The sequence below is a fragment of the Salvelinus sp. IW2-2015 genome, unplaced genomic scaffold (assembly GCF_002910315.2).
Source record: "Salvelinus sp. IW2-2015 unplaced genomic scaffold, ASM291031v2 Un_scaffold1467, whole genome shotgun sequence".
NCBI classification, from domain to species: domain Eukaryota; kingdom Metazoa; phylum Chordata; class Actinopteri; order Salmoniformes; family Salmonidae; genus Salvelinus; species Salvelinus sp. IW2-2015.
The window spans coordinates 211,758-234,468 of record NW_019942926.1 but is presented as its reverse complement, the minus strand read 5'-3'; the positions used below and the strand labels follow the sequence as shown (position 1 = coordinate 234,468).

The following is a 22,711-nucleotide window of genomic DNA, read 5'->3' as shown; positions in this document are numbered from 1 at the left end:
CTATCATAGGGAGATAAGATTGCAATTCCTTCTCTTCTACTATCCTTCAGATAAGATGATATCCTTCTTCTTATTCGATACGAATACAGATGATATCCTTCTCTTATCTATACAGATGAGATGATATCCTGCTCCTTACTACCATAGATAAGATTGATATCTCTCTTATCTCCTACTAGATAGATGATAATTCTTCTCTTATATGCAGTAAGAGGCTATTTTAAGGCTATGAACATGTGTGGAAATAACATATTGTAACATTTTAGGATATAGTGGAGCAAGCAGGAGTCCAAGGATAACGATATCCATGAGGTCAGAGTGCTGTCTGAGAACAGCGCTTGAAAACTTTAGTATGCTGCTCTCCAGGGTTATCACAGCCTGTTCTGTGGGAGGGAGATGAGCGGAGAGCGAGCCAGGGAGGGGGATTTGAATAACACTACATACATGTTTTTTTTCACAGGAGACATTTCATCTCATTATCATACGGCCATTGAGGCACGACGAGTGAGGCTTAGGGACGGGAGAGGAAGCCAGCAGCCGAGCTGCGCGGCTGTGTGTGACTGTGACTGTCCTCTCTCGTCCTCGTTGTAGCTTTCACCGCAGCACGCCGCCGCAGCTTGCTGTCAGGGCCATTAGAGTGGTGGGAGCATGATCTGAGCAATTCGCTTGGATTGCTGTCCTAAGTCCACACTCCGCTCTCTTTGTGTCTGTCTTATCGATTTCCCTTTTACGACACGGCTTGTCGCTGTGAATTCCCTGCTGTTTGCAGCCGCCAGCTAACCTCCCCTTCTTCCCCTCCTCTTCCCCACCCTCGACGCAAAAACACACACACACACACACACACACACACAACTCGCTTCCCCAATCTCCTAAAAAAATAAGAATGAAATATAACATGATGGAAATATGCCCCCATGTTTACGCCCCCAGTGCTTTATCTAGGGGTTAGCGTTTGTTTCTTTTTAATGTGACTGCTCTGGGGTTGTTCTGATAGGATTTTTAACGCGGCCCTCTGGACCTGCAGTGATAATCAGGGGTCAGGTGGTCGTGGGGCGTTAGGGGGAGGGCGCCGCACACGGAGCTCGCAGGTCGCAGAAAGGTGGTCCTGACTCGTGCTTGTGCCGTCCTCGCAACGGAGCTACATGCCGTCGTCAGCTGGGCGTGCTTGCTGGGCTGCGAGATGAGCTGATTGAACGTGACAGGCTCAGGCGGCTGTGCTCTGTGTGTGTGGTTCTGGCCAGGCCCAACACCGTTTCTGCCGGCCAGCGGCGTTGCTCATAGGCATGACCGATACAAGAAGCAATCACTAGGTGAACTGTGGTTGGAGCTGAGACCAAATCTACTAAGTGTCATTCTGAGCCCCTATGGCTTTGAAAATAATTGGTAGGGAAAGAGAGATTGTTTTCTACTGACATTGATAGCTGCTGTGACTGTACATCTGGCTGGCTGTGAGGCCCCTCTTACTTGTAAGCCCGCTGGTCTGCCTGAGAGATGAACGAGGTGCCGAAGGGGATTCCTTACCGGAAAATACAGAGCGGGAGCAGGACACATCGGAATACTTAACGCAAGAGTCATCATCTTAATCCTCACAACAACAAAAGAAAACTTTACTTTTGATGTTTGCTGTTCTGTGTCCTTGTTCCGCCCTGTCGTGTTTTTTGCCTTCTTCAGATGCTGCGTGTGAGCAGGTGTCTAAGTCAGCTACGGCCTGTGCCTTCCTGTAGCGACCTGCAGTCTGTGGTCGCGTCTCCAGTCGTTCCTCTCTACTGACGAGAGGATTTCAGTTTCCTGTTTTGGATTTACCTTTGTTAATATCCAGGAGTATCATTATTTGTTTAAGACTGGAATAAAGACTCTGTTTCTATTACGTCGCTTTTGGGTCCTCATTCACCAGCATAACATAGATAGGACATATTCCCGACCTCTCTTTCTCGTGTCTTTCTCTCTTCTCCGTCTGTAAAGCTGGACGAGCACAAAGGTCATTCACTGTTTCTAAGCTGACAGCTTTCCTGGGCTTTGCTTTGTGAATGGCTTTGATACTGAGGTAAATCTGTCATTTTTAACACAAATACTATTGAAGTATATTGCTGCAGAGAGACAAAGGAAATAAACTAACAAGTAATCAAACCCACTCCAGAATACTAAAATGTGTAAATCATTTATTATATCTCCCCAAATCCTATATTGAGAACGGGGAACCATATTTTATGTGCTATTATATTAGAAGAAAAAAAAAATATATATATAAAATGTCCTCTGCTCTTAAATGTTAATTCCAAAAATCACTGGTTAGAACCGCTTACCATTCAGATAAGATGATATCCTTCTCTTACCATCCAGATAAGATGATGCTTCTCTTATCATACAGACAAGATGATATCCTTCTCTTACCATCCAGATAAGATGATAGATATCCTTCTCTTATCATACAGTTAAGATGATATCCTTCTTTTACCATCCAGATAAGATGATAGATATCCTTCTCTTATCCTACAGTTAAGACGATATCCTTCTCTTATCATACAGATAAGATGATATCATTCTCTTATCATAGAGATAAGATGCTATCCTTCTCTTACTATCCAGATAAGATGATATCCTTCTCTTATCATACAGATAAGATGATATCCTTCTCTTATCATACAGATGAGATGATATCCTGCTCTTACCATCCAGATAAGATGATATCCTTCTCTTATCCTACAGATAAGATGATATTCTTCTCTTATTATGCAGTAAGAGGCTATTTTAAGGCTATGAACATGTGTGGAAAATAACATATTGTAACATTTTAGGATATAGTGGAGCAAGCAGGAGTCCAAGGATAACGATATCCATGAGGTCAGAGTGCTGTCTGAGAACAGCGCTTGAAAACTTTAGTACTGCTCTCTCAGGGTTATCACAGCCTGTTCTGTGGGAGGGAGATGAGCGGAGAGCGAGCCAGGGAGGGGGATTTGAATACACTACATACATGTTTTTTTTCACAGGAGACATTTCATCTCATTATCATACGGCCATTGAGGCACGACGAGTGAGGCTTAGGGACGGGAGAGGAAGCCAGCAGCCGAGCTGCGCGGCTGTGTGTGACTGTGACTGTCCTCTCTCGTCCTCGTTGTAGCTTTCACCGCAGCACGCCGCCGCAGCTTGCTGTCAGGGCCATTAGAGTGGTGGGAGCATGATCTGAGCAATTCGCTTGGATTGCTGTCCTAAGTCCACACTCCGCTCTCTTGTGTCTGTCTTATCGATTTCCCCTTTTACGACACGGCTTGTCGCTGTGAATTTCCCTGCTGTTTGCAGCCGCCAGCTAACCTCCCCCTTCTTCCCCTCCTCTTCCCCCACCCTCGACCAAAACACACACACACACACACACACACACTCGCCTTCCCCATCTCCTAAAAAATAAGAATGAAATATAACATGATGGAAATATGCCCCCATGTTACGCCCCCAGTGCTTTATCTAGGGGTTAGCGGTTTGTTTCTTTTTAATGTGACTGCTCTGGGGTTGTTCTGATAGGATTTTAACCGGGCCTCTGGACCTGCAGTGATAATCAGGGTCAGGTGGTCGGTGGGGGCGTTAGGGGGGAGGGGCGCCCGAGCCGCGCGTCGCAGAAGGTGTCACCTGCTTGTGCCGTCCCTGCACGGCTACATGGCCGTCAGTGGCTGCAGGTGCTGCGAGAGAGCTGATTGAACGTGACAGGCTCAGGCGGCTGTGCCGTGTGTGTGTGTCTGGCCAGCCCAACACCGTTCTGCCGGCCAGCGCGTTGCTCATGGCATGACCGATACAGAAGCAATCAACTAGGTGACTGTGGTGGAGCTGAGACAAATCCTACTAAGTGTCATTCTGAGCCCTATGGCTTTGAAATAATTGGTAGGGAAGAGAGTTGTTTTCTACTGACATTGATGCTCTGTTGACTGTACATCTGGCTGGCTGTGAGGCCCTCACTGTATCCGCCTGTCTGACTGATAACATGGCGAAGGGTATCCACCTGAAATACAACACAGGAACACAGACAAAGCAAGGTCAGAGCAGACAAGACAAACAGAAAGACCAGAAGGAAAGTAGTATTATAATACCATCCAGGCAGAGAAAATGCACATGAACTACATCCAGCCATTGACAAGAAAAAGCAAGATAACCAAAACATGTTATTATCTATTTAGAAGACTGTAGAAAGGATGAACTAGTGGAATATAAAAAGAGCTGCAGAGAGTATTACATTACTTTCATCACTACACTCACTGTAAGCATGTTTTAGTAACAATGGTGGATAACAATACCTTGAAAACCCTATGTAGTGGTGGTATTAGGAGCCCAAAGTGATCCAGACACTAGAGCAGTACTGAGATTCCTGTGGTGCGATTAAGATAGATTACAAGGCCTGTTCTTCGGAAAGGGGGTCTGGGTCTGTTTCTATAGTATAGAGACACTATAGACACTATAGTGTCTTCTGCACTGCTTAGTTATAGGGCCCTACCTGTGACTGCACGTTGGCTCCAACCTGAGCACCTTGGTACGAGTCCCCATTGAGAGACTGCACGCTCATGAACAAGTCGCCGGAGTTTGACATGTTAAAAGAGCCAGCAGAACCTGGAAGAGGAGAGAGGGAGCACTGGAATCACAGAGCAGAGTGAAAGAGGAGCAAGCAGAGCAGGATTCAGCCACTTGGCCCCGTCCAGGGTTAGACCCGGAGAAGCACCATGCAAAGTGTTAATAGAGCTAAAGCTGGAGTTGGAATATAGAGCTAGAGTTAGAATATAGAGCTAGAGTTAGAATATAGAGCTAGAGTTAGAATATAGAGCTAAAGTTAGAATATAGAGCTTGAGTTAGAATATAGAGCTAGAGTTAGAATATAGAGCTAGAGTTAGAATATAGAACTAAAGTTAGAATATAGAGGGCCTCCCGGGTGGCGCAGTGGCACTGCATCGCAGCGCTAGCTGCGCCACCAGAGTCTCTGGGTTCGCGCCCAGGCTCTGTCGCAGCCGGCCGCGACCGGGAGGTCCGTGGGGCGACGCACAATTGGCCTAGCGTCGGCCAGGTTAGGGAGGGTTATCCTTGTCTCATCGCGCTCCAGCGACTCCTGTGGCGGGCCGGGCGCAGTGCGCGCTAACCGAGGGGGCCAGGTGCACGGTGTTTCCTCCGACACATTGCGGCTTGGTTGGGTTGTGCTTCGGAGGACGCTTGGCTTTCGACCTTCGTCTCTCCCGAGCCCGTACGGGAGATGTAGCGATGAGACAAGATAATAATTACTAGCGATTGGATACCACGAAAATTGGGGAGAAAAGGGGGTACAATTAAAAAAATATATATATTTAAAAAAGTTAGAATATAGAGTTAGGGCTAGGGCCAAAGTGAGCAGACAGATTAGATAGTGGCAGCATAAAGCTGAGGGAAAGGTGAGTCAAGCACCGACATCAGGGGCGAGTCAAAGGTGAGTCAAGCACCGACATCAGGGGCGAGTCAAAGGTGAGTCAAGCACCGACATCAGGGGCGAGTCAAGCACCGACATCAGGGGCGAGTCAAGCACCGACATCAGGGGCGAGTCAAAGGTGAGTCAAGCACCGACATCAGGGGCGGTTCAAAGGTGAGTCAAGCACCGACATCAGGGGCGGTTGTTGTTGTTGTGCCCATTTGTCAATATGAAAGTAGAATGATAGTATGTTTCTACAGTCAAAATGCTTAGTGTTATGTTAAGTGTTTCTGTACAAATGTTATTCATGGTCAACAAGATTAATTCATTAATTCAATTTGTAAATGAAAATGGTACAACAAAAATGTAATGTTCTGACAGTGTAAAAGAGTATTGAGATAAAATAGGAGAAAAGCTGTGTTAAWTGAAAAGAAAAACAACAGGGCAGAAAGCATTGATATGGGGCCCAGGTATCCTACTCTTGGACAAAGCCTATTTTTTCTATTTTTAAGAAAAATATCCTTGTCTGATATAGAGAGTTTATTCAGAGCCTTCCAAATATTGTAGCCTATCGGTAAAATGGTAACCCATTGGTATTGTTCTTTACCTGCAGAATTTGGGGTGGAGGGCGAATTAGCCTGGCTTCCATGTGAGGATACGTTGGTCGCGTTGACTGCAGTTTTGGCAGCATACATATTGGCTTCTTCCTGGAACTTTCCAATGTTTTTCTTGTATCTGATTCTTTTGTTTCCAAACCAGTTGGAAACCTGTACAAACAATGTGCAAATTGTAAATTATTTTGTTACACAAATAATTTCCCACATTTCTAATGAGCAAATTGTGAGCGTGAAATTAGAATCAGAATGAGTTCTGCATGCGTGGCCTTCCACTGTCTGGCATATCATATATATGACAGTGAAGGAAGACTTTTCCTGTATCCCAAATGGGCCCTGGTCAAAGGTAGTGCAGTATAAAGGGAAAAGGGTGCCATTTGGGACAGCCTTTGAGGTAGTAGTGAGTGCTCCCGCTGGCTACATAGACCAGTGCTGTGAATCCACATTAGTGGCAGAAGGGAATGATTGCCAATAACAGTCTAATTATGTCAGTATGACTGCAGCTATAATCAGAGCTCACGCTAGCACCAATCAGTCAACACCCGCTAGCTAACACCCATTACAGCTAATGGACTCCCCGATGAAGCTACCAGGATAAGCCAGCTAGCGCTAATGATAAACAACATTAAAATGAAAAAAATAATCAATCCTGTTGCAAAGTTTGAAACGAACGCAGACAGAAGGTAGGTTATTTTATTACAGACCAAGGAACACAGAGGTTGTGTCCCAAATGGACCCCTATTCTCTATGGGCATTGGTCAAAAAGGGCTCTGGTCAAAAGCAGTGCATTATAGTGTGCAATTTGGGGCACAGACAAAAGCTCAACTAATCATTCAGACCCTGAAGCACGTTGTTTTCATCAAACGATGCCCAGATGCATCCTCAAAATAATTTTGCATAAACTTAATGAAACCGTTTGAGGAGATTACCCATTTCCGAAGGATGGATGAAAAACACAGAACATTACTGCTGTTTACCTTGGTATTGTTAGTGCAATTTCAATCATCATATTACACTATCAATGTAGTCCCTGCGATGTATCCTTTGAATGAATAAAATAATAATAAATAACCCACTACTATCTCTAGTCCTGTTCTAGGTGTAGTGTGGTGTTCCTGCAGATAGGTGGTGCTGTACTGTACTGTACCTGTGAAACTGTGATGGAGCACTTCTTGGCCAGCTCTTCCTTGGCCTCTTCACTAGGGTAGGGGTTAGACAGGTGGGAGTAGAAGTACTCATTCAGGATCTCTGTCGCCTGCTTGTTGAAGTTCCGTCTTTTCCGTCTGCAAGGAGAATGATAGAGATTGGTTAGTTAGGACCAGAAGAAACACCATGCACAATACATACTGTTCATAGGGCCTGGTCAATCTAATGCCTGCATACAGTAAATACGTAAAAGCTACTTGCGGTAAAAAGCTAAACTGGGGCACCCCATACAGTAACAATACAACTGCCACCCAATTCAATACAATACATTCAATACAGCTGCCTAAGATGGTATGAAAGATGTTCTCAGAGGTTCACAAATAGAAATGAACACTGCCTGCAAATCCTGACAAACAACACAACACTACACTGCCTTATTAAAAGATAGACAATGTGCTGTAAACATGACCCGTTCAGCTCACTGACTCCTCCATCTCTTCCTCCATCTCCACCCTCTATTAGGTTATGTCTGCATGTGCCACATCTCATGAGAGTTTTACATAAGCTGGGAAGGGAACCCTGTAAAATGTTTGACTCCGTGCATTGAATCAACTGACTGGTTAAAGAGATTTGTGCTGAAATCTCCACCCCGCACTCCAAAAGCCTGCATGAGAATATGTAAATGTGCACAGCATGGTGTTAGGGCAGGCTGCAGATTAATCAGTAGAGCTGAGACTGGTAGAGCAGTGCCCCTCTCTCTCTCGCTCTCTCTCTTTCTCTCTGGCTGTCTCTCTCTCTCGCTGTTTCTCTCTCTTGTCTCTCTCTCTCTCTTGTTGTCTCTCTCTTTCTCTCACTGTCTCTCTCCCTCTGTCTCTCTCTCCCTGTTTCTCTCTCCCTGTCTCTCTCACCCTCTCACTTAAAGCCCTTCCCTTGCCTCGCTGCACCAGCACCACAGCCACAATAATTTACAAAATAATAGTTGAGGATCTTTGTGAGAAGAGCAAAAGCCTAATTTAAATGTTATGCCTCTGACTCCGACTCTGAGTTAGATTTATCCTTGGAGAAATGTATGCAAATCCAAAACATGCATCAAAAGAAACAAGCGATTATATTTAAAAAAGGGAAACATTTAGCGTTATGGAGCCTTGAGAGAGGAGAGGATTGTCAGTGTCCAAGCAGCAACCTCGTATGTGCTGGTCCAAATGGCTCCCAGAGATGTACTGTCTGTAGGCTCAAAAGCTTGGAAGATTTTGGAAGATCAGTTGTGATGTTGTGATGTTGTATAGAGTGGTGGTAAGCTGTAGAAAAACCTGCTGTGGACATTGCTTGTTTTCTGTATGCTACAATAAAAAAAACTTTGTGAATATTGCAGTTACAGGTAGGGACATGGCTAGCTACGCAAGTGTCACGATCGTGTGGAGAGACGGACCAAGGCGCAGCGTGATTGGAGTTCCACATCTTTATTAAGTGAAACTTTAAACAAACCAAGAAACAAACAACGACCGTGCAGTACTGAGATGCAACATGCACTCTCTCAAAAACAATATCCCACAAAGCAGGTGGGAACAGCGAACCCTTAAGTATGATCCCCAATTAGAGACAACGAACATCAGCTGCCTCTAATTGGGAACCATACCAAGAACACCAACATAGAAATATATAACCTAGTATACCCCCTAGTCACGCCCTGACCTACTACACCATAGAGAACCAAGGGCTCTCTATGGTCAGGGAGTGACAGCAAGTCAACAAAACATTGCAGTTGTACAGTGACTTTGTATGTGGTCATTTGTACAGCTGTAAGCACACACACACTAAGAGACACACACCTGGCATCGAGGAAGCGTGAGCGTAGGATCATGACTGCTTCGCAGGTGCTCTGTTTGAGCTGCATCTGGATGGAGCTGAACTTGCGGTGGATGATCCCCACCATGCGCTCTATCTCCTTGGGAGAGATGGGCCGCGTGCGGCTCTGCTCCCTCAGCAGGTTCATCACATGGGTTGTGAACTCGTTACAAGCCTGCAGAGGGGGGAAGAGACAAACAGAGAGAGAAGGTGAACAGATAAATGGTCATTTAGTCAATTAGCAGACACTGTTATCCAGCGTGACTTCAGTTTATTCTATCTAGACTGTTGTTGGTGAGAGTGCCCATAGCAGCCTCACCATGGTGGAGAAATACTGCATGGCTATTGTAAGACCTTGCCATATCTTTTACTGTTAGACTAAAGCCAGTGTCTGCATGCAGAGTGAAATTATACATGGTATTCTAAATGAATCAATGTCTTGCACATAGACAGAAAATAAAAATGAAATGGAAATCAAGCAGTGTTTAATGCATGCAGTTCTGGGGAATGCTTCCACGTTGGGAAGCCAAGGAGGAATATAAGTGGTGACATTTTTATATTAAACAGAAGTGGCGATGGCAACTGTAAGTGTCGTCTTTAAAAAAAAAAGGGAGACATTGGGAACTGACAGCTGCTAGTCCCTGCTGAGGAGCAGCACACCTTCTCTTCTCACCGCAGCCGAGAGGCTTGAGAGATGAACATGCCATGATGTTATACTCATCCTCCTGTGTGGCACCAGGCGTGAACCTGACATGATATTACAGTATACCTCTGTCTCCCTCTTTCTCTCTCCCTCTGTCTCTCTCCCTCTTTCGGTCCCTGTATTTTTCTCTTTCTCGCTAACTCTCTCCCTCTTTCCTTGTCTCTCTCATTCTCCTTCTTTTAATCGCTCTCTCCCGCTCTCTTTCTTTTTATCTCGCTCTTTCTCTCTGTCCCTGTCACTATGCAATATGTCTGTCATTTTACACATCTCAAAGGTCTTTATTGACATGAAAGCAATAGACGCAGCAGGGATGTGAATGAAGAGAGACAATAAACACAAAAATGATTGTACAATGAATGTAAATGACAGTGATTGGTGGTTATGATATGAGAGGTAAGGTGCAGAGTGGTCATGGTGTCATAAAGTGATGTATGGGGATGACAGTGAAGCCATCTGGCACAGCCCCAGATAGATTAGAGACATACAGTGCCTTCAGAAAGTATTCACACCACTTTTTTTCCACATTCTGTTGTGTTACAAAGTGGGATTCAAATTGATTTAATTGTAATTTTTTTTGTCAACGATCGACACATAATAATGTGGAAGAAAAATTATAACATTTGTCAAATAAAACACTAATATATGTTGATTAGATAAGTATTCAACCCCTGAGTCAATACATGTTAGAATCACCCTTGGCAGTGATGATAGCTGTGAGTTTTTTGGAGTAAGTCTCTAAGAGCTTTCCCACACCTGGATTGTACAATATTTGCACATTATCATTTTTTAAATTCTTCAAGCTCTGTTAAGTTGGTTGTTGATACTTGCTAGATAAACATTTTCAGGTCTTGCCATAGATTTTCAAGCAGATTTAAGTAAAAACTGTAATTCACTGTCTTCTTAGCAACTCCAGTGTAGATTTGGCCTTTTGTTTTAGGTTATTGTCCTGCTGAAAGGTGAATTCATCTCCCAGTGTTTGGTGGAAAGCAGACTGAACCACATTTCCTCTAGGATTTTCCCTGTGCTTAGCGCCATTCTGTTTCTTTTTTTTCCTGAAAACTCCCCAGTCCTCAACTATTATAAGCATACCCATAACATGATGCAGCCACCACTACTGTATGCTGGTACTCAGTAATGTGTTGTATTGGATTTGCCCCAAACATAACACTTTGTATTCAGGACAAAAAGTACATTTCTTTGAGACATTTTTTTGCAAATTACTTTAGTGCCTTGTTGCAAACAGGATGCATGTTTTGGAATATTTGTAACTGTTTTAAAGTCACCATTGGCCTCATGGTGAAATCCCTGAGCAGTTTCCTTCCTCTCCGGCAACTGAGTTAGGAAGGACGCCTGTATCTTTGTAATGACTGGGTGTATTGATACACCATCCAAAGTGTAATTAATAACTTCACCATGTTCAAAGGGATATTCAATGGCTGCTTTTTTTACCCATCTACCAATAGGTGCCCCTCTTTGAGAAGCAATGGAAAACCTCCCTGGTATTTGTAGTTGAGTCTGTGTTTGAAATTCACTGCTCGATTGAAGGACTGTACAGATAATTGTATGTGTGGAGTAGAGAGATGAGGTAGTCATTCAAAAATCACGTTAAACACTATTATTGCACACATGAGTCTATGCAATTTATTGTGTGAAATTGTACTCCTTAACTTATTTAGGCTTGCCATAATAAAGGGGTTGAATACTTATTTCAGGCTTTCATTTTTTTGTAAAAATGTCAAAAAACATAAATCCACTTTGACATTATGGGGTATTGTGTGTAGGCCAGGCCGTAACACAACAAAATGTGGAAAAAGTCAAGGGGTGTGAATACTTTCTGAAGGCACTGTACGTCACAATAACAACATTGGTTAACACACACACAGACCTAGCACAGAAACGTATATCCTGGTTCATGTGTACAGTATGTGGGCCTTATCTGAAACAAAACGCATGCAAACATGGTTGAGGTTGTACAATGTTCTGCTTGGGATTCTACTGGAAGTATTAAAAGCTTGCAGACATTTTCTGTCCCCTGACGGCCTGTCCCATTGCATAAATTACAAATAAACTTATTGAAATACATTTTAAAAAGAAAAGAAAAACCTGGTAAAGCTGTTAGCAAAGCTACTAATAAATTGTGGTAATAAATCATGAGTGAGTTATAGTATTTTTTCTCCCTAAGCAACACTACTGCTTTACAAGACTGGGTTGCCATCCAGTTCTAATCCTGACCCTGACCGTGGGAGTCTGTTCACTATCGCTGAGATTGCAAAGGGAGGGAAGTGTGGTATAAAGTGCTAGTTTTGAAAGCTTGGGTTGTAAATAAAATCACAGGAGCCAAGTTCACATTGGATTCTGAATAGATTCAGTTACTACTAATCCAACTTTATTAAAACTAGCCAGATGTGAAAAAATTTACTTGATTCAAGACATCCTGAATAAAATTTGTCTATTTGGTAAACAACCTAACCTAACCAAAGTAAAAAATAATAATGTTGTTAAATTAATGATATTATGACTATAAAATATAGTATATCTCTTTAGTGTATGGGAGGGCAGTGGTCTGCAGTGGAGGAGTACCTTGTTTCCGTTGCCATGACTCCCTGTGTAACTCTCCCCCCTCCATCCGCCATGGGATACCATCTTAAATACAGTATATTACATATATATTACATATGATATATTATTATATAGTACATTGTCAGCATGTGATGGTGGCATAGTCACAGGACTGTTTCCCACACTACTCCCGACTGCTACAGCCCTGCCTATTGTATGTGGCTCCAGGGTGAAGTTTCCCCTAGGTACAGATCTAGGATCCGCTTCCTTCCCCCAATCCTAACCTTAACGAATAGTGAGGAAAATGTCAAATTGACCCAAGATCAGCGTCTAGAGGGAACTTCACTCTACTCCACTGTATGCATGTTTCAGGATGGCAACCCTGTCTATAGACTAGACTAACATCACAACACTCTGGCTTTGCTTTTTTATATGAATGAAAATGTAAGCAGTGTCTAGGGCTATATGGAAAATACATCTGCATTTCATCTAACAGGGCATGCATTCATTCCAGCCAGTCAGGGCCTTCGTGTTTGACTGTATGCATATTGGTTTGGAAAGTAGACATAACGCTATGCAGTAAAATCCACTCTGATTTATTGGCATGGTACATAACGACATGGAGGAGAAGAGAAGGAAACTGCACATTACATGGGGGTTCAATGGGGATGAGAGAAAAGCTGTCAAATATATCTTTAGATGGATGCCATAAATGTAGAAAGACTCCTAATTTGTTATGTAAATATCAGAAATGAAGTTGCTTTTCTATTGTTTCTGACTGGTGAGGTGTCATCAACATGAATGGGCATGAGTCAGTGGGTTACAACACTGTGTTGCAGTGGGGTTAGCAGAGCTTGAATGGGTTTAAAAGGATCATTAGCCTGAAGTAGTAATGTGGATGGCAGGTAGTCATAGGTTAATAAATAATCACTGTGATGGGAATGGTGATGGAGGAGCTGGTGTGTTCGGGTTACAGGGTTAGAGTATGTGATTATGGTAAAAGGCACCAAAGACAGTAGTTCTCTGAGGGGTGACTGTATCCTGTCCACTCTCACCTGCTCATATTTCTCCAGTTCTGTGTGGTAGATCTGTCTGATCTGAGAGAGCTTGGCTCTGTAGTCCGAGTGTTCCGCTGAGTTATCTGCTCCTGCCCCGCCTCCTGAGGCTGCAGCCGCAGCCGCTGCCGCTGCAGAACCGCCCCCCTTCTCCGGGCCAGACACGCCCTCCGCCAGCAACATGTTGTCCAATCGCATGAGCTGGGCATCTGGAGGCTCCTCCTCCTGGGCACCACGGATACTCAGCACTACAAACGACAGGAAGGTGTCAGAGGTTAGAGGTCAGTCACGCAGGTCACCAATCACAGCAGCGTAACACCGTAACAAGCTGTCGGCTGTAGTCAGCGCTCCACGCCCTGCCTGATTCCACACCTGTCACACACACACACCATGCCTAACACGCCTAACACACCTAACACACACACACCATGCCTAACACGCCTAACACGCCTAACACACACATACCACGCCTAACACATCCTCTTCCTCTGGCCTGAAGAGCAACGGTGCAGCAGAATGGTTTTCTTTTCACCACAGTAACACCTGGTGGTGCATCCATGTGGACTGTAAAAGCCAGCAGTATGTGTGGCAACGGGTAAAGAGCAGGCTCAGACTGAGACTACTGAAGTACAGTGTGTAGTGTAGCTTGCAGTAGAGGTACGTGGTGTAGCTGATGTGTAGCTGGCAGTAGGACCTCACTGTCTGAACGGGGTTCATCCAGTTGATAAATCACCTGCCTCTTTATGGCTCATCTCTCTGCCAGAACAAAGGCTATGTAGCTAACGACTCTGGCAAGACTGCACATAATAAAACTCAATTTATATCATTTCATTAACTTAAAATGCAACTTCAATAATAAATACCAGAGCAGAGGCCAACTCTGTTTGATGTTCAATAAAGTATGTAATAAAACTATTTGTGATATTGGAGGAATAAATAAACCAATACTATAATTGGGGGTTATCCTCTGAGAATGAATGAGGCATCTTCTCTGAGGACTCAGATAGCATCCCAAATGGCACCCCATTCACTTTATAGTGCACTACTTTTGGCTAGGGCCCATAAGGTTCTAGGGCACTGGAGGCTGCTGAGGGGAAGACGGCTCATACTAATGGTTGGACCGGAGTGAATGGAATGGTATCAAACACATGGAAACCACATGTTTGATGTGTTCGATAACATTTAATGTATTCTGTTCCAGCCATTACTACGAGACCGTCCCTCCAATTAAGGTACCACCAGCCGCCTGTGGAATAGGGTGCCATGTGAGAAACACACTCTGTGTCGGTGACATCATTGGTATCTTAGACGCCATATGTCAGTATTGGGACACAATGAACTGTGGATAATGGTGGTTTTGTACTTGATTTCAAGTTCAGTCTGTAAATGTAACGTTGCAAACACACACTAATTAATGCTCTTACAGTGGTGGTAGGTTACTATTCTTACAATACCGTAACAGCGATGTTGTGTAAGGATCTGGGCAACAGCTGAAACCTGTCATTGAGCGATAGTGGGCAGTGAGAGGTCAGAAACAGAGCACTGGACTTGGCAGTGTGTGTGGAGTGGCAGAGCCAAGGTATATTCATGCTGTTCTCTTTCTTTCCTCTAGAGGTCTCCCTTGCTGTTCTTTAGGGTAGACATGACCAACCTTCCATGTTCACAAACGACACAGATGCTACGTCCTCCTACTATTCAAGAGCCATGAGTCTATCCATTCCAATTACAAACACCTTCTCTCACTGTCCATGAATTCAAATGGTTAACAGGGAAGACAAGTGCATCAAAAGCAGCAAACACAATGTCATTACTTCCAAGGCTACAGCCACTTATGCAGTGTGTGTATATGACTTACTGACTTTAAGGCCAATGTGTGTCGATTGCCATTTAAAATGTAACACTCCTTACATGTCTCATTGTCTCTGAATGAAAGGGGACAGGCAGGGAACACTTCATTAATCCAGAGACAATGAGAGTAGCCTGGTGCATTAACCCCAGACTAGACCGCTGCCCCAGTCCTGGGATGGGCTGGCTAGCTGACTGGCTGGCTGGGCTGTGTCGGGTGTCAGCGGGATGAGAAAGAGGCCGGCTGTACAGCCAGAGGGAGGGTATCCCCGCCGCTCTCCCCTACACCCCCCCCCCCCCCCCCCCCTCCACCCACTCCCTTTAACTAGACTGGAAATGCAAATGCTGTGATAGTTGATGAGTGGAGAGAGAAAAGAGGTCAGGGGTTCAGGCCGTGGGCCCAGCGGAGGTAGATTGAGTCGCGTTGCCTAGTAGATTGAGTATATGGGGGAGCATTGGGAAGTGCTGGTCTAGGGCTGGGGGGGGGGGGGGGGGGGGGATCTGGAATGGGAAACCCTGGTTGTGTGCACTATACAGGGAATAGCGTACAATTTCAGATCCTTTCTGGTGCATTTCTAAACCCAAATGATGTGATCCAAAACTCTAATAGGCCTGTCCATACTAGTTAATATATATGTAGAAGTCCTACTCCCTACCACAGTACCTGCTCCCTACCACAAGTCCTGCTCCCCTACCAAAGTCCTGCTCCCCTACCACAAGACCTGCTCCCCTACCACAAGACCTACTCCCTCTACCACAAACCTGCTCCGCTACCACAGGTCCTACTCCCCTACCACCAAGACCTGCTCCCCTGCACCAAGACCTGCTTCCCAACCACAAGACCTGCTCCCCTACCACAGGGACTGTCCCCTACCACAGGACTGCTCCCCTACCACCAAGACCTGCTCTCCCTACACAGACGCTTCCCTACAATACCTGCTCCCCTACCACAGGATCTCTCCCTACCACAAACCTGCTCCCCTACCACAGGATCTGCTCCCCTACACAAGACCTAGCCCCACACCCCCACACAAGACCTGCCCCCCACCACAGACCTGCTCCCCTACACATCCTTTCCCCACCCACAGGACCTGCTCCCTACCACAAGACCTGCTCCTACCACAGGTCCTACTCCCCTACCACAAGACCCTGCTCCCCTGCCACAAGACCTGCTCCCTACCACCAAGACCTGCTCCCCTACCACAGGGACTGTTCCCCTATCACAGGACCTGCCTCCCCTACCACAGGACCTGCTCCCCTACCACAATACCTGCTCCCCTACCACAATACCTCGTTCCCTACCACAGGATCTGCCTCCCCTACCACAAGACCTGCTCCCCTACCACAGGTCCTGCTCCCCTACCACAAGACCTGCCCCCCACCACAAGACCTGCTCCCCTACCACAGGTCCTGTTCCCCTACCACAGGTCCTGCTCCCCTACCACAGGTCCTGTTCCCCTACCACAGGGACTGTTCCCCTACCACAGGGACTGTTCCCCTACCACAGGGACTGTTCCCCTACCACAGGTCCTGTTCCCCTACCACAGGTCCTGTTCCCCTACCACAGGGACTGTTCCCCTGCCACAGGACCTGCTCCTCTACCACAGGTCCTGTTCCCCTACCACAGGGACTGTTCCCCTGCCACAGGACCTGCTCCCCTACCACAGGGACTGTTCCCCTGCCACAGGACCTGCTCCTCTACCACAGGTCCTACTCCCCTACATAAGTACTTCTCCCCTACTACAGTAACACTGAGGAATGTACTAGAGCAACACATTTCCTGTGGTTACCACCACCTCATAAATACTGAATCGGTAAAGTGAGTGTGAAACAGGGTTGAAAGACTGTAAAATATTATAACCCGGTGAAAAAATGTGTAGTACCATATCGTCACCTATAATTGTTCATAGGATCATACCATAGGAATACATTTGTGGAATAGTGGGAAAGATTCAGAGAACAGATAGATACTTTACTACTTACTGTGTGCAAGGTAAAATACATTTTGGAATATGAGTAAACCCGGATGACTAAACCAAGTCTTTTGTTTACTGCAAGTTCACATGATCTTCCCTGTCCCTTGGTTAAAGGACAGGGATAAAGAGTTCCCACTAAATCACACATTTAACAGCATTTCGGGACTCAAAGAGCACACAAAAGCTAGGGAGGAACCTCTTTTCCTTGCCACTTCTCAGATGTTTGCAGCTGAAAACTAAGGCTCACGGATTTCTTCCCAAAGTCATAAAATGTCTAGACTGTCAAATGAAAATGGAACATAAAGGGTGTGTCCCAAATGACACCCTATTCACTTTATACTGCACAACTTTTGACCAGAACAAGTAGTGTACTATATAGGGAATAGGGGGCCATTTGGGACACACACCAAGAATTCCCTCCTGCGTTCACGCAATGATTCGATTCTCGTCTGCCAAGTCTCGAGCTTAACATTCACAGTGTTTATTTTACTTGGCCTGAAGTACCTCCCCCATCAGTCTTATAAGATAGCGACCGTTTCACTGCAGGTCAGAGCTTCTAAGATCTTGTTCGTAGAAAAAAAGATAGAGGGGAAATACTTGATCCACATTTAGAGAGTGAACTAAGGAAAACGGTCTGGCAACAAAACACACCAGAGAAATGTAAGATGCAGTTGATACTGTAGTAGAAAGTATTTATTTGTGGAAGGTTATAGGCTAGGGAGACATGAATAATACTATTTTTGTATGAATAAATACAAAATGTGAAATTTAGTTAGCATAATCTGAACATTCCTTTAGCTACAAAGACATAATTGTTTTTGGAGCAATACAATAGCTACAAGAAACTGTCACTGTTCAATCCCTTCATCCTCCCTGTATCCTGGTTTCACCCTGGAGTTATTTGGGCATTTGGTTTACACAGATGGGACCCCCAGAGGAGAATTATCAGGTCTTATGAGAGACAGACAGGACCCCCAGAGGAGAATTATCAGGTCGTATGAGACAGACGAGACCCCGAAAGGAGCATTATCAGGTCGTATGAGAGACAGAACCAAAGAACCTGCTGCAGTGTGTGTTTGCCTCCAAGGATATTGGAGTATATTATTTAGGTATGTATATTGTATAATATAATTGATATGTAAAATATTGGAGTTATTTGGGTATTTGGTTTCCATAGACAGGAAGCCCATAGGAGCAGCAGGCAGAACCAGGGAGCTGGGACGTGCCTTGTGTCTGACTGCATCTGTCTGGTCTGAAGAGGATGCTGCCCTGATGGAGGCAAATTGTGATTTATTTATTCCGCCCTGAACCTAAAGCACATAATTAAAACCAGGGAATGGATTATCTTAAACAAATAAAATGAATAAAGAAAAGAAAGAAGGGAGGGGGAACAACATGCTTCTGTAAAACCGTCTTTGCTGTGGGTTATAATTACACGAGTCAATGAGAGCCACTTTATTGGCTAATGGCAGGCTAATTGATTCATCCTAATGTTTCCCAGCCATGGGTCTGTTCTGCTCTGCTTCAGACCTGGGTTAAAATACTATTTGAAATAATTTAGCTGGGCTTGATTGAGCTTGTGAGGCGCAATAGACCAACACAAAACTGCTAACTCCCGGCAGGCTAAAGCAAACAATAAAAGTATTTGAAAGATTTCAAATAGCATTTGAACCCGGGTCTGCTCTGCTCTCCTCTCCCTGTCCAATAGTGCTGCTGAACTTACTTAGCCACCAATGAGGGTTCTCAGAGGGATAAACAATTAGCTTCTATCTCCCCTCCTCCTTCTTCTTTTTTTGTGTGTGTGTGTGTGTGTTTGTTTGTTTGTCTGTGTGTGTGTGTGCATTCCTCTCCACCGGCGTCTCCCTTTATGCCTGCTGTAACGATCGTCATCTTCTTCTGACGAGGAATAGGAACGATCGGACCAAACTGCAGCGTGGTACGTGTCCATGTTAAATTTATTACAACTGAACACTGAATACAAAAAAACTAAAGTGAAACAACGAAAATCGAAACAGTCCTATCAGGCATAAAAAAGGAACTAAGGTCAGGACGTGACACCTGCACAGTATAATATTCTGCCTGTCTATGTATGTATCTATCTATGTATCTATCTATGTATCTATGTATCTATCTATCTATGTATCTATGTATCTATCTATGTATCTATCTATGTATCTATCTATCTATCTATCTATSTATSTATSTATCTATCTATCTATSTATSTATSTATSTATCTATSTATSTATCTATSTATSTATSTATSTATCTATCTATCTATCTATCTATCTAGCGCCCTCTCTCTCAATGTCCATTCAATTCAATTCAATTCAATTCAATTCAAGGGTCTTCATTGGCATGGGAAACATATGTTCACATCGCCAAAGCAAGTGAAGTAGATAATATACAAAAGTGAAATAAACAATAAAAATGAACAGAAAACATTACACTCACAGAAGTTCCAAAAGAATGAAGACATTACAAATGTCATATTATGTATTTATATAGTGTCCAGGCAGGTGTTTGTCCCCCTGTATGCTGAGGGTGTCAGGTTCTTGTCCGGTTCTGGCATTTAGGTCGCCATAGACTAGTACATGTCCCTGAGCCTGGAAATGATTGATTTCCCCCTCCAGGATGGAGAAGATGTCTTCATTAAAGTATGGGGATTCTAGTGGGGGGATATAGGTAGCACACAGGAGGACATTTTTCTATGTTAAGATCATTTCCTTTTGAATTTCTAGCCAAATGTGAAATGTTCTTGTTTTGATTAAATTAATGGAGTGAGTTACAGTTGAAGTCGGAAGTTGACATACATTTAGGTTGGAATCATTAAAACTCGTTTTTCAACCACTCCACAAATTGCTTGTTAACAAACTACAGTTTTGGCAAATTGGTTAGGACATCTACTTGTGCATGACACAAGTAATTTTTCCAACAATTGTTTACAGACAGATTATTTCACTTATAATTCACTGTATCACAATTCCAGTGGGTCAGAAGTTTACATACACTAAGTTGACTGTGCCTTTAAACAGCTTGGAAAATTCCAGAAAATTGTGTCATGGCTTTAGAAGCTTCTGACAGGCTAATTGACATCATTTGAGTCAATAGGAGGTGTACCTGTGGATGTATTTCAAGGCCTACCTTCAAACTCAGAAAATGATTCTATACCCACAAGTCTGGTTCATCCTTGGGAGCAATTTCCAAACACTGAAGGTACCACGTTCATCTGTAAAACCATAGTAGGCAAGTATAAACACCATGGACACACAGCCATCATACCGTTCAGGAAGGAGACGCGTTCTCTGTCTCTAGAGATGACGTACTTTGGTGCGAAAAGTGAAATCAATCCAGACAACAGCAAAGGACTTGTGAAGATGCTGGAGGAAACAGGTACAAAAGTGTCTATATCCAAGTAAAACAAGTCCTATATCACATAAACAGAAGGCCGTTCAGCAAGGAAAGAAGCCACTGCTCAAACCGCATAAAAAGCCAGATTACGGTTTCAACTGCACATGGGACAAAGTCGTATTTGGGAGAAATATCTCTGGTCTGATGAAAAAAAATAGAAACTGTTTGGCAACACTGACCATTGTTATGTTTAGAGGAAAGGAGGGAGGCTTGGAAGCCGAAAACACCATCCCAACCGTGAAGCACAGGGTGGCAGCATCATGTTGTGGGGGTGCTTTTCTGCAGGAGACACTAGTGCACTTCACAAAATAGATGGCATCATGAGGAGGGAAATTATGTGGATATATGATAAATAATTTATATGTCTAAATAATGTTAAATAATTCACTCTGAAACCACATATAATTGTATGAAATTTTTAAATCATAAAACTATAATCTGATGATGTGTGTAGTTTCAGTCGAATTAGAACAAGGACCTTTTGTTCCTTTTTTAGTATGTAAGCGGTGCAAGTGGAAACAAATCATAAGAGGAAGCTATCGGCAGACAAGTTGTACTACTGGTTCCCTACAGGACATTCGTCTCACCATGGAGGGGAGAAACTGTTAGGCTTGCAGAAATTATGAAACATGTTGCAGATTAAACAATTATCTGTTGTAGTGGAAAAACAGACTGTCTGAGCAAGGCGTGGCTTAAGATTTGAACTTGTTTGTGTGTGTTATAAAGACTGGGTTTGCATTTTTGATGTTAGAAGACGTTCAGTGAATAAACATTTTTGACTATTGTCAAACTGGGACTCTTGTCTGTATCATTCAACCAGAATCTTACAAACTCTGGGTTGCAGACTGAGTAGATTAATTGAAGTTAATGAACATTGATAACAAAATTCTCATAACAATATATTGAAGCAACATCTCAAGACATCAGTCAGGAAGTTAAAGCTTGGTCGCAAATAGGTCTTCCAAATGGACAATGACCCCAAGCAAACTTCCAAAGTTGTGTGCAAAATGGCTTAAGGACAACAAAGTCAAGGTATTGGAGTGGCCATCACAAAGCCCTGACCTCAATCCTATAAAAAAAATTGTGGGCAGAGCTGAAAAAGCGTGTGTGAGCAAGGAGGCCTACAAACCTTACTCAGTTACACCAGCTCTGTCAGGAGGAATGGGCCAAAATTCCCCCAACTTATTGTGGGAAGCATGTGGAAGGCTACCCGAAACATTTGACCCAAGTAATCAATTCAAAGGCAATGCTACCAAATACTAATTGAGTGTATGTAAACTTCTGTCCCACTGGGAATGTGATGAAATAAATAAAAGMTGAAATAAATCATTCTCTCTACTATTATTCTGACATTTCACATTCTTAAAATAAAGTGGTGATCCTAACTGACCTAAGACAGGGAATTTTTACTTGGACTAAACGTCAGGAATTGTGAAAAACTGAGTTTAAATGTATTTGGCTAAGGTGTATGTAAACTTCCGACTTCAACTGTAGGTCTGCTCTATACAAAATTAGTATAGCACCCGAGTCCCTTCATTGTTTCACACCTGGTAATTTGGTGGATGGGACTACCAGCTCTCTGTAACCTAGAGGGCAAACAGATCTCTCTCTCTCTATCTCTCTATCAATTCAATTCAATTCAAGGGGCTTTATTGGCATGGGAAACATATGTTAACATTGCCAAAGCAAGTGAGGTAGATAATATACAAAAGTGAAATAAACAAAAATTAACAGTTAACATTACACATACAGAAGTTTCAAAAGAATAAAGACATTACAAATGTCATATTATGTATATATACAGTGTTGTAACGATGTACAATTGGTTAATGTACAAGAGGGAAACTAAATATGCATAAATGTGTTGTATTTACAATGGTGTTTGTTCTTCACTGGTTGACCTTTTCTTGTGGCAACAGGTCAAAAATCTTGTTGCTGTGAATGCACGCTGTGCTATTTCACCCAGTAGATATGGGAGTTTATCAAAATCGGGTTTGTTTTCGAATTCTTTGTGGATCTGTGTAATCTGAGGGAATTATGTGTCTCTAATATGGTCATGCATTGGGCAGGAGGTTAGGAAGTGCAGCTCAGTTTCCACCTCATTTTGTGGGCAGTGTACACATAGCCTGTCTTCTCTGGAGAGCCATGT

The 22,711-nt window shown here is 43.7% G+C and overlaps 1 protein-coding gene across 4 annotated transcripts in view; it reads right to left on the bottom strand.

Moving 5' to 3' along the window:
- LOC112070953 (pre-B-cell leukemia transcription factor 1) overlaps positions 1-22,711 on the bottom strand; it is a 110,939-nt gene that overhangs the window by 10,680 nt on the left and 77,548 nt on the right. The window contains exons 3-9 of one of the 4 annotated variants that reach the window (XM_024138409.2): positions 13,333-13,580; positions 12,299-12,361; positions 9,000-9,190; positions 7,172-7,307; positions 6,018-6,177; positions 4,478-4,590; positions 3,899-3,988 (exon numbers count right to left, since the gene is read on the bottom strand). In XM_024138409.2, coding sequence (XP_023994177.1) covers positions 3,899-3,988; positions 4,478-4,590; positions 6,018-6,177; positions 7,172-7,307; positions 9,000-9,190; positions 12,299-12,361; positions 13,333-13,580 — 1,001 coding nt within the window. The remainder of the gene's footprint in view (positions 1-3,898; positions 3,989-4,477; positions 4,591-6,017; positions 6,178-7,171; positions 7,308-8,999; positions 9,191-12,298; positions 12,362-13,332; positions 13,581-22,711) is intronic. The other 3 variants (XM_024138410.2, XM_024138411.2, XM_024138412.2) reach the window with 3 other exon arrangements.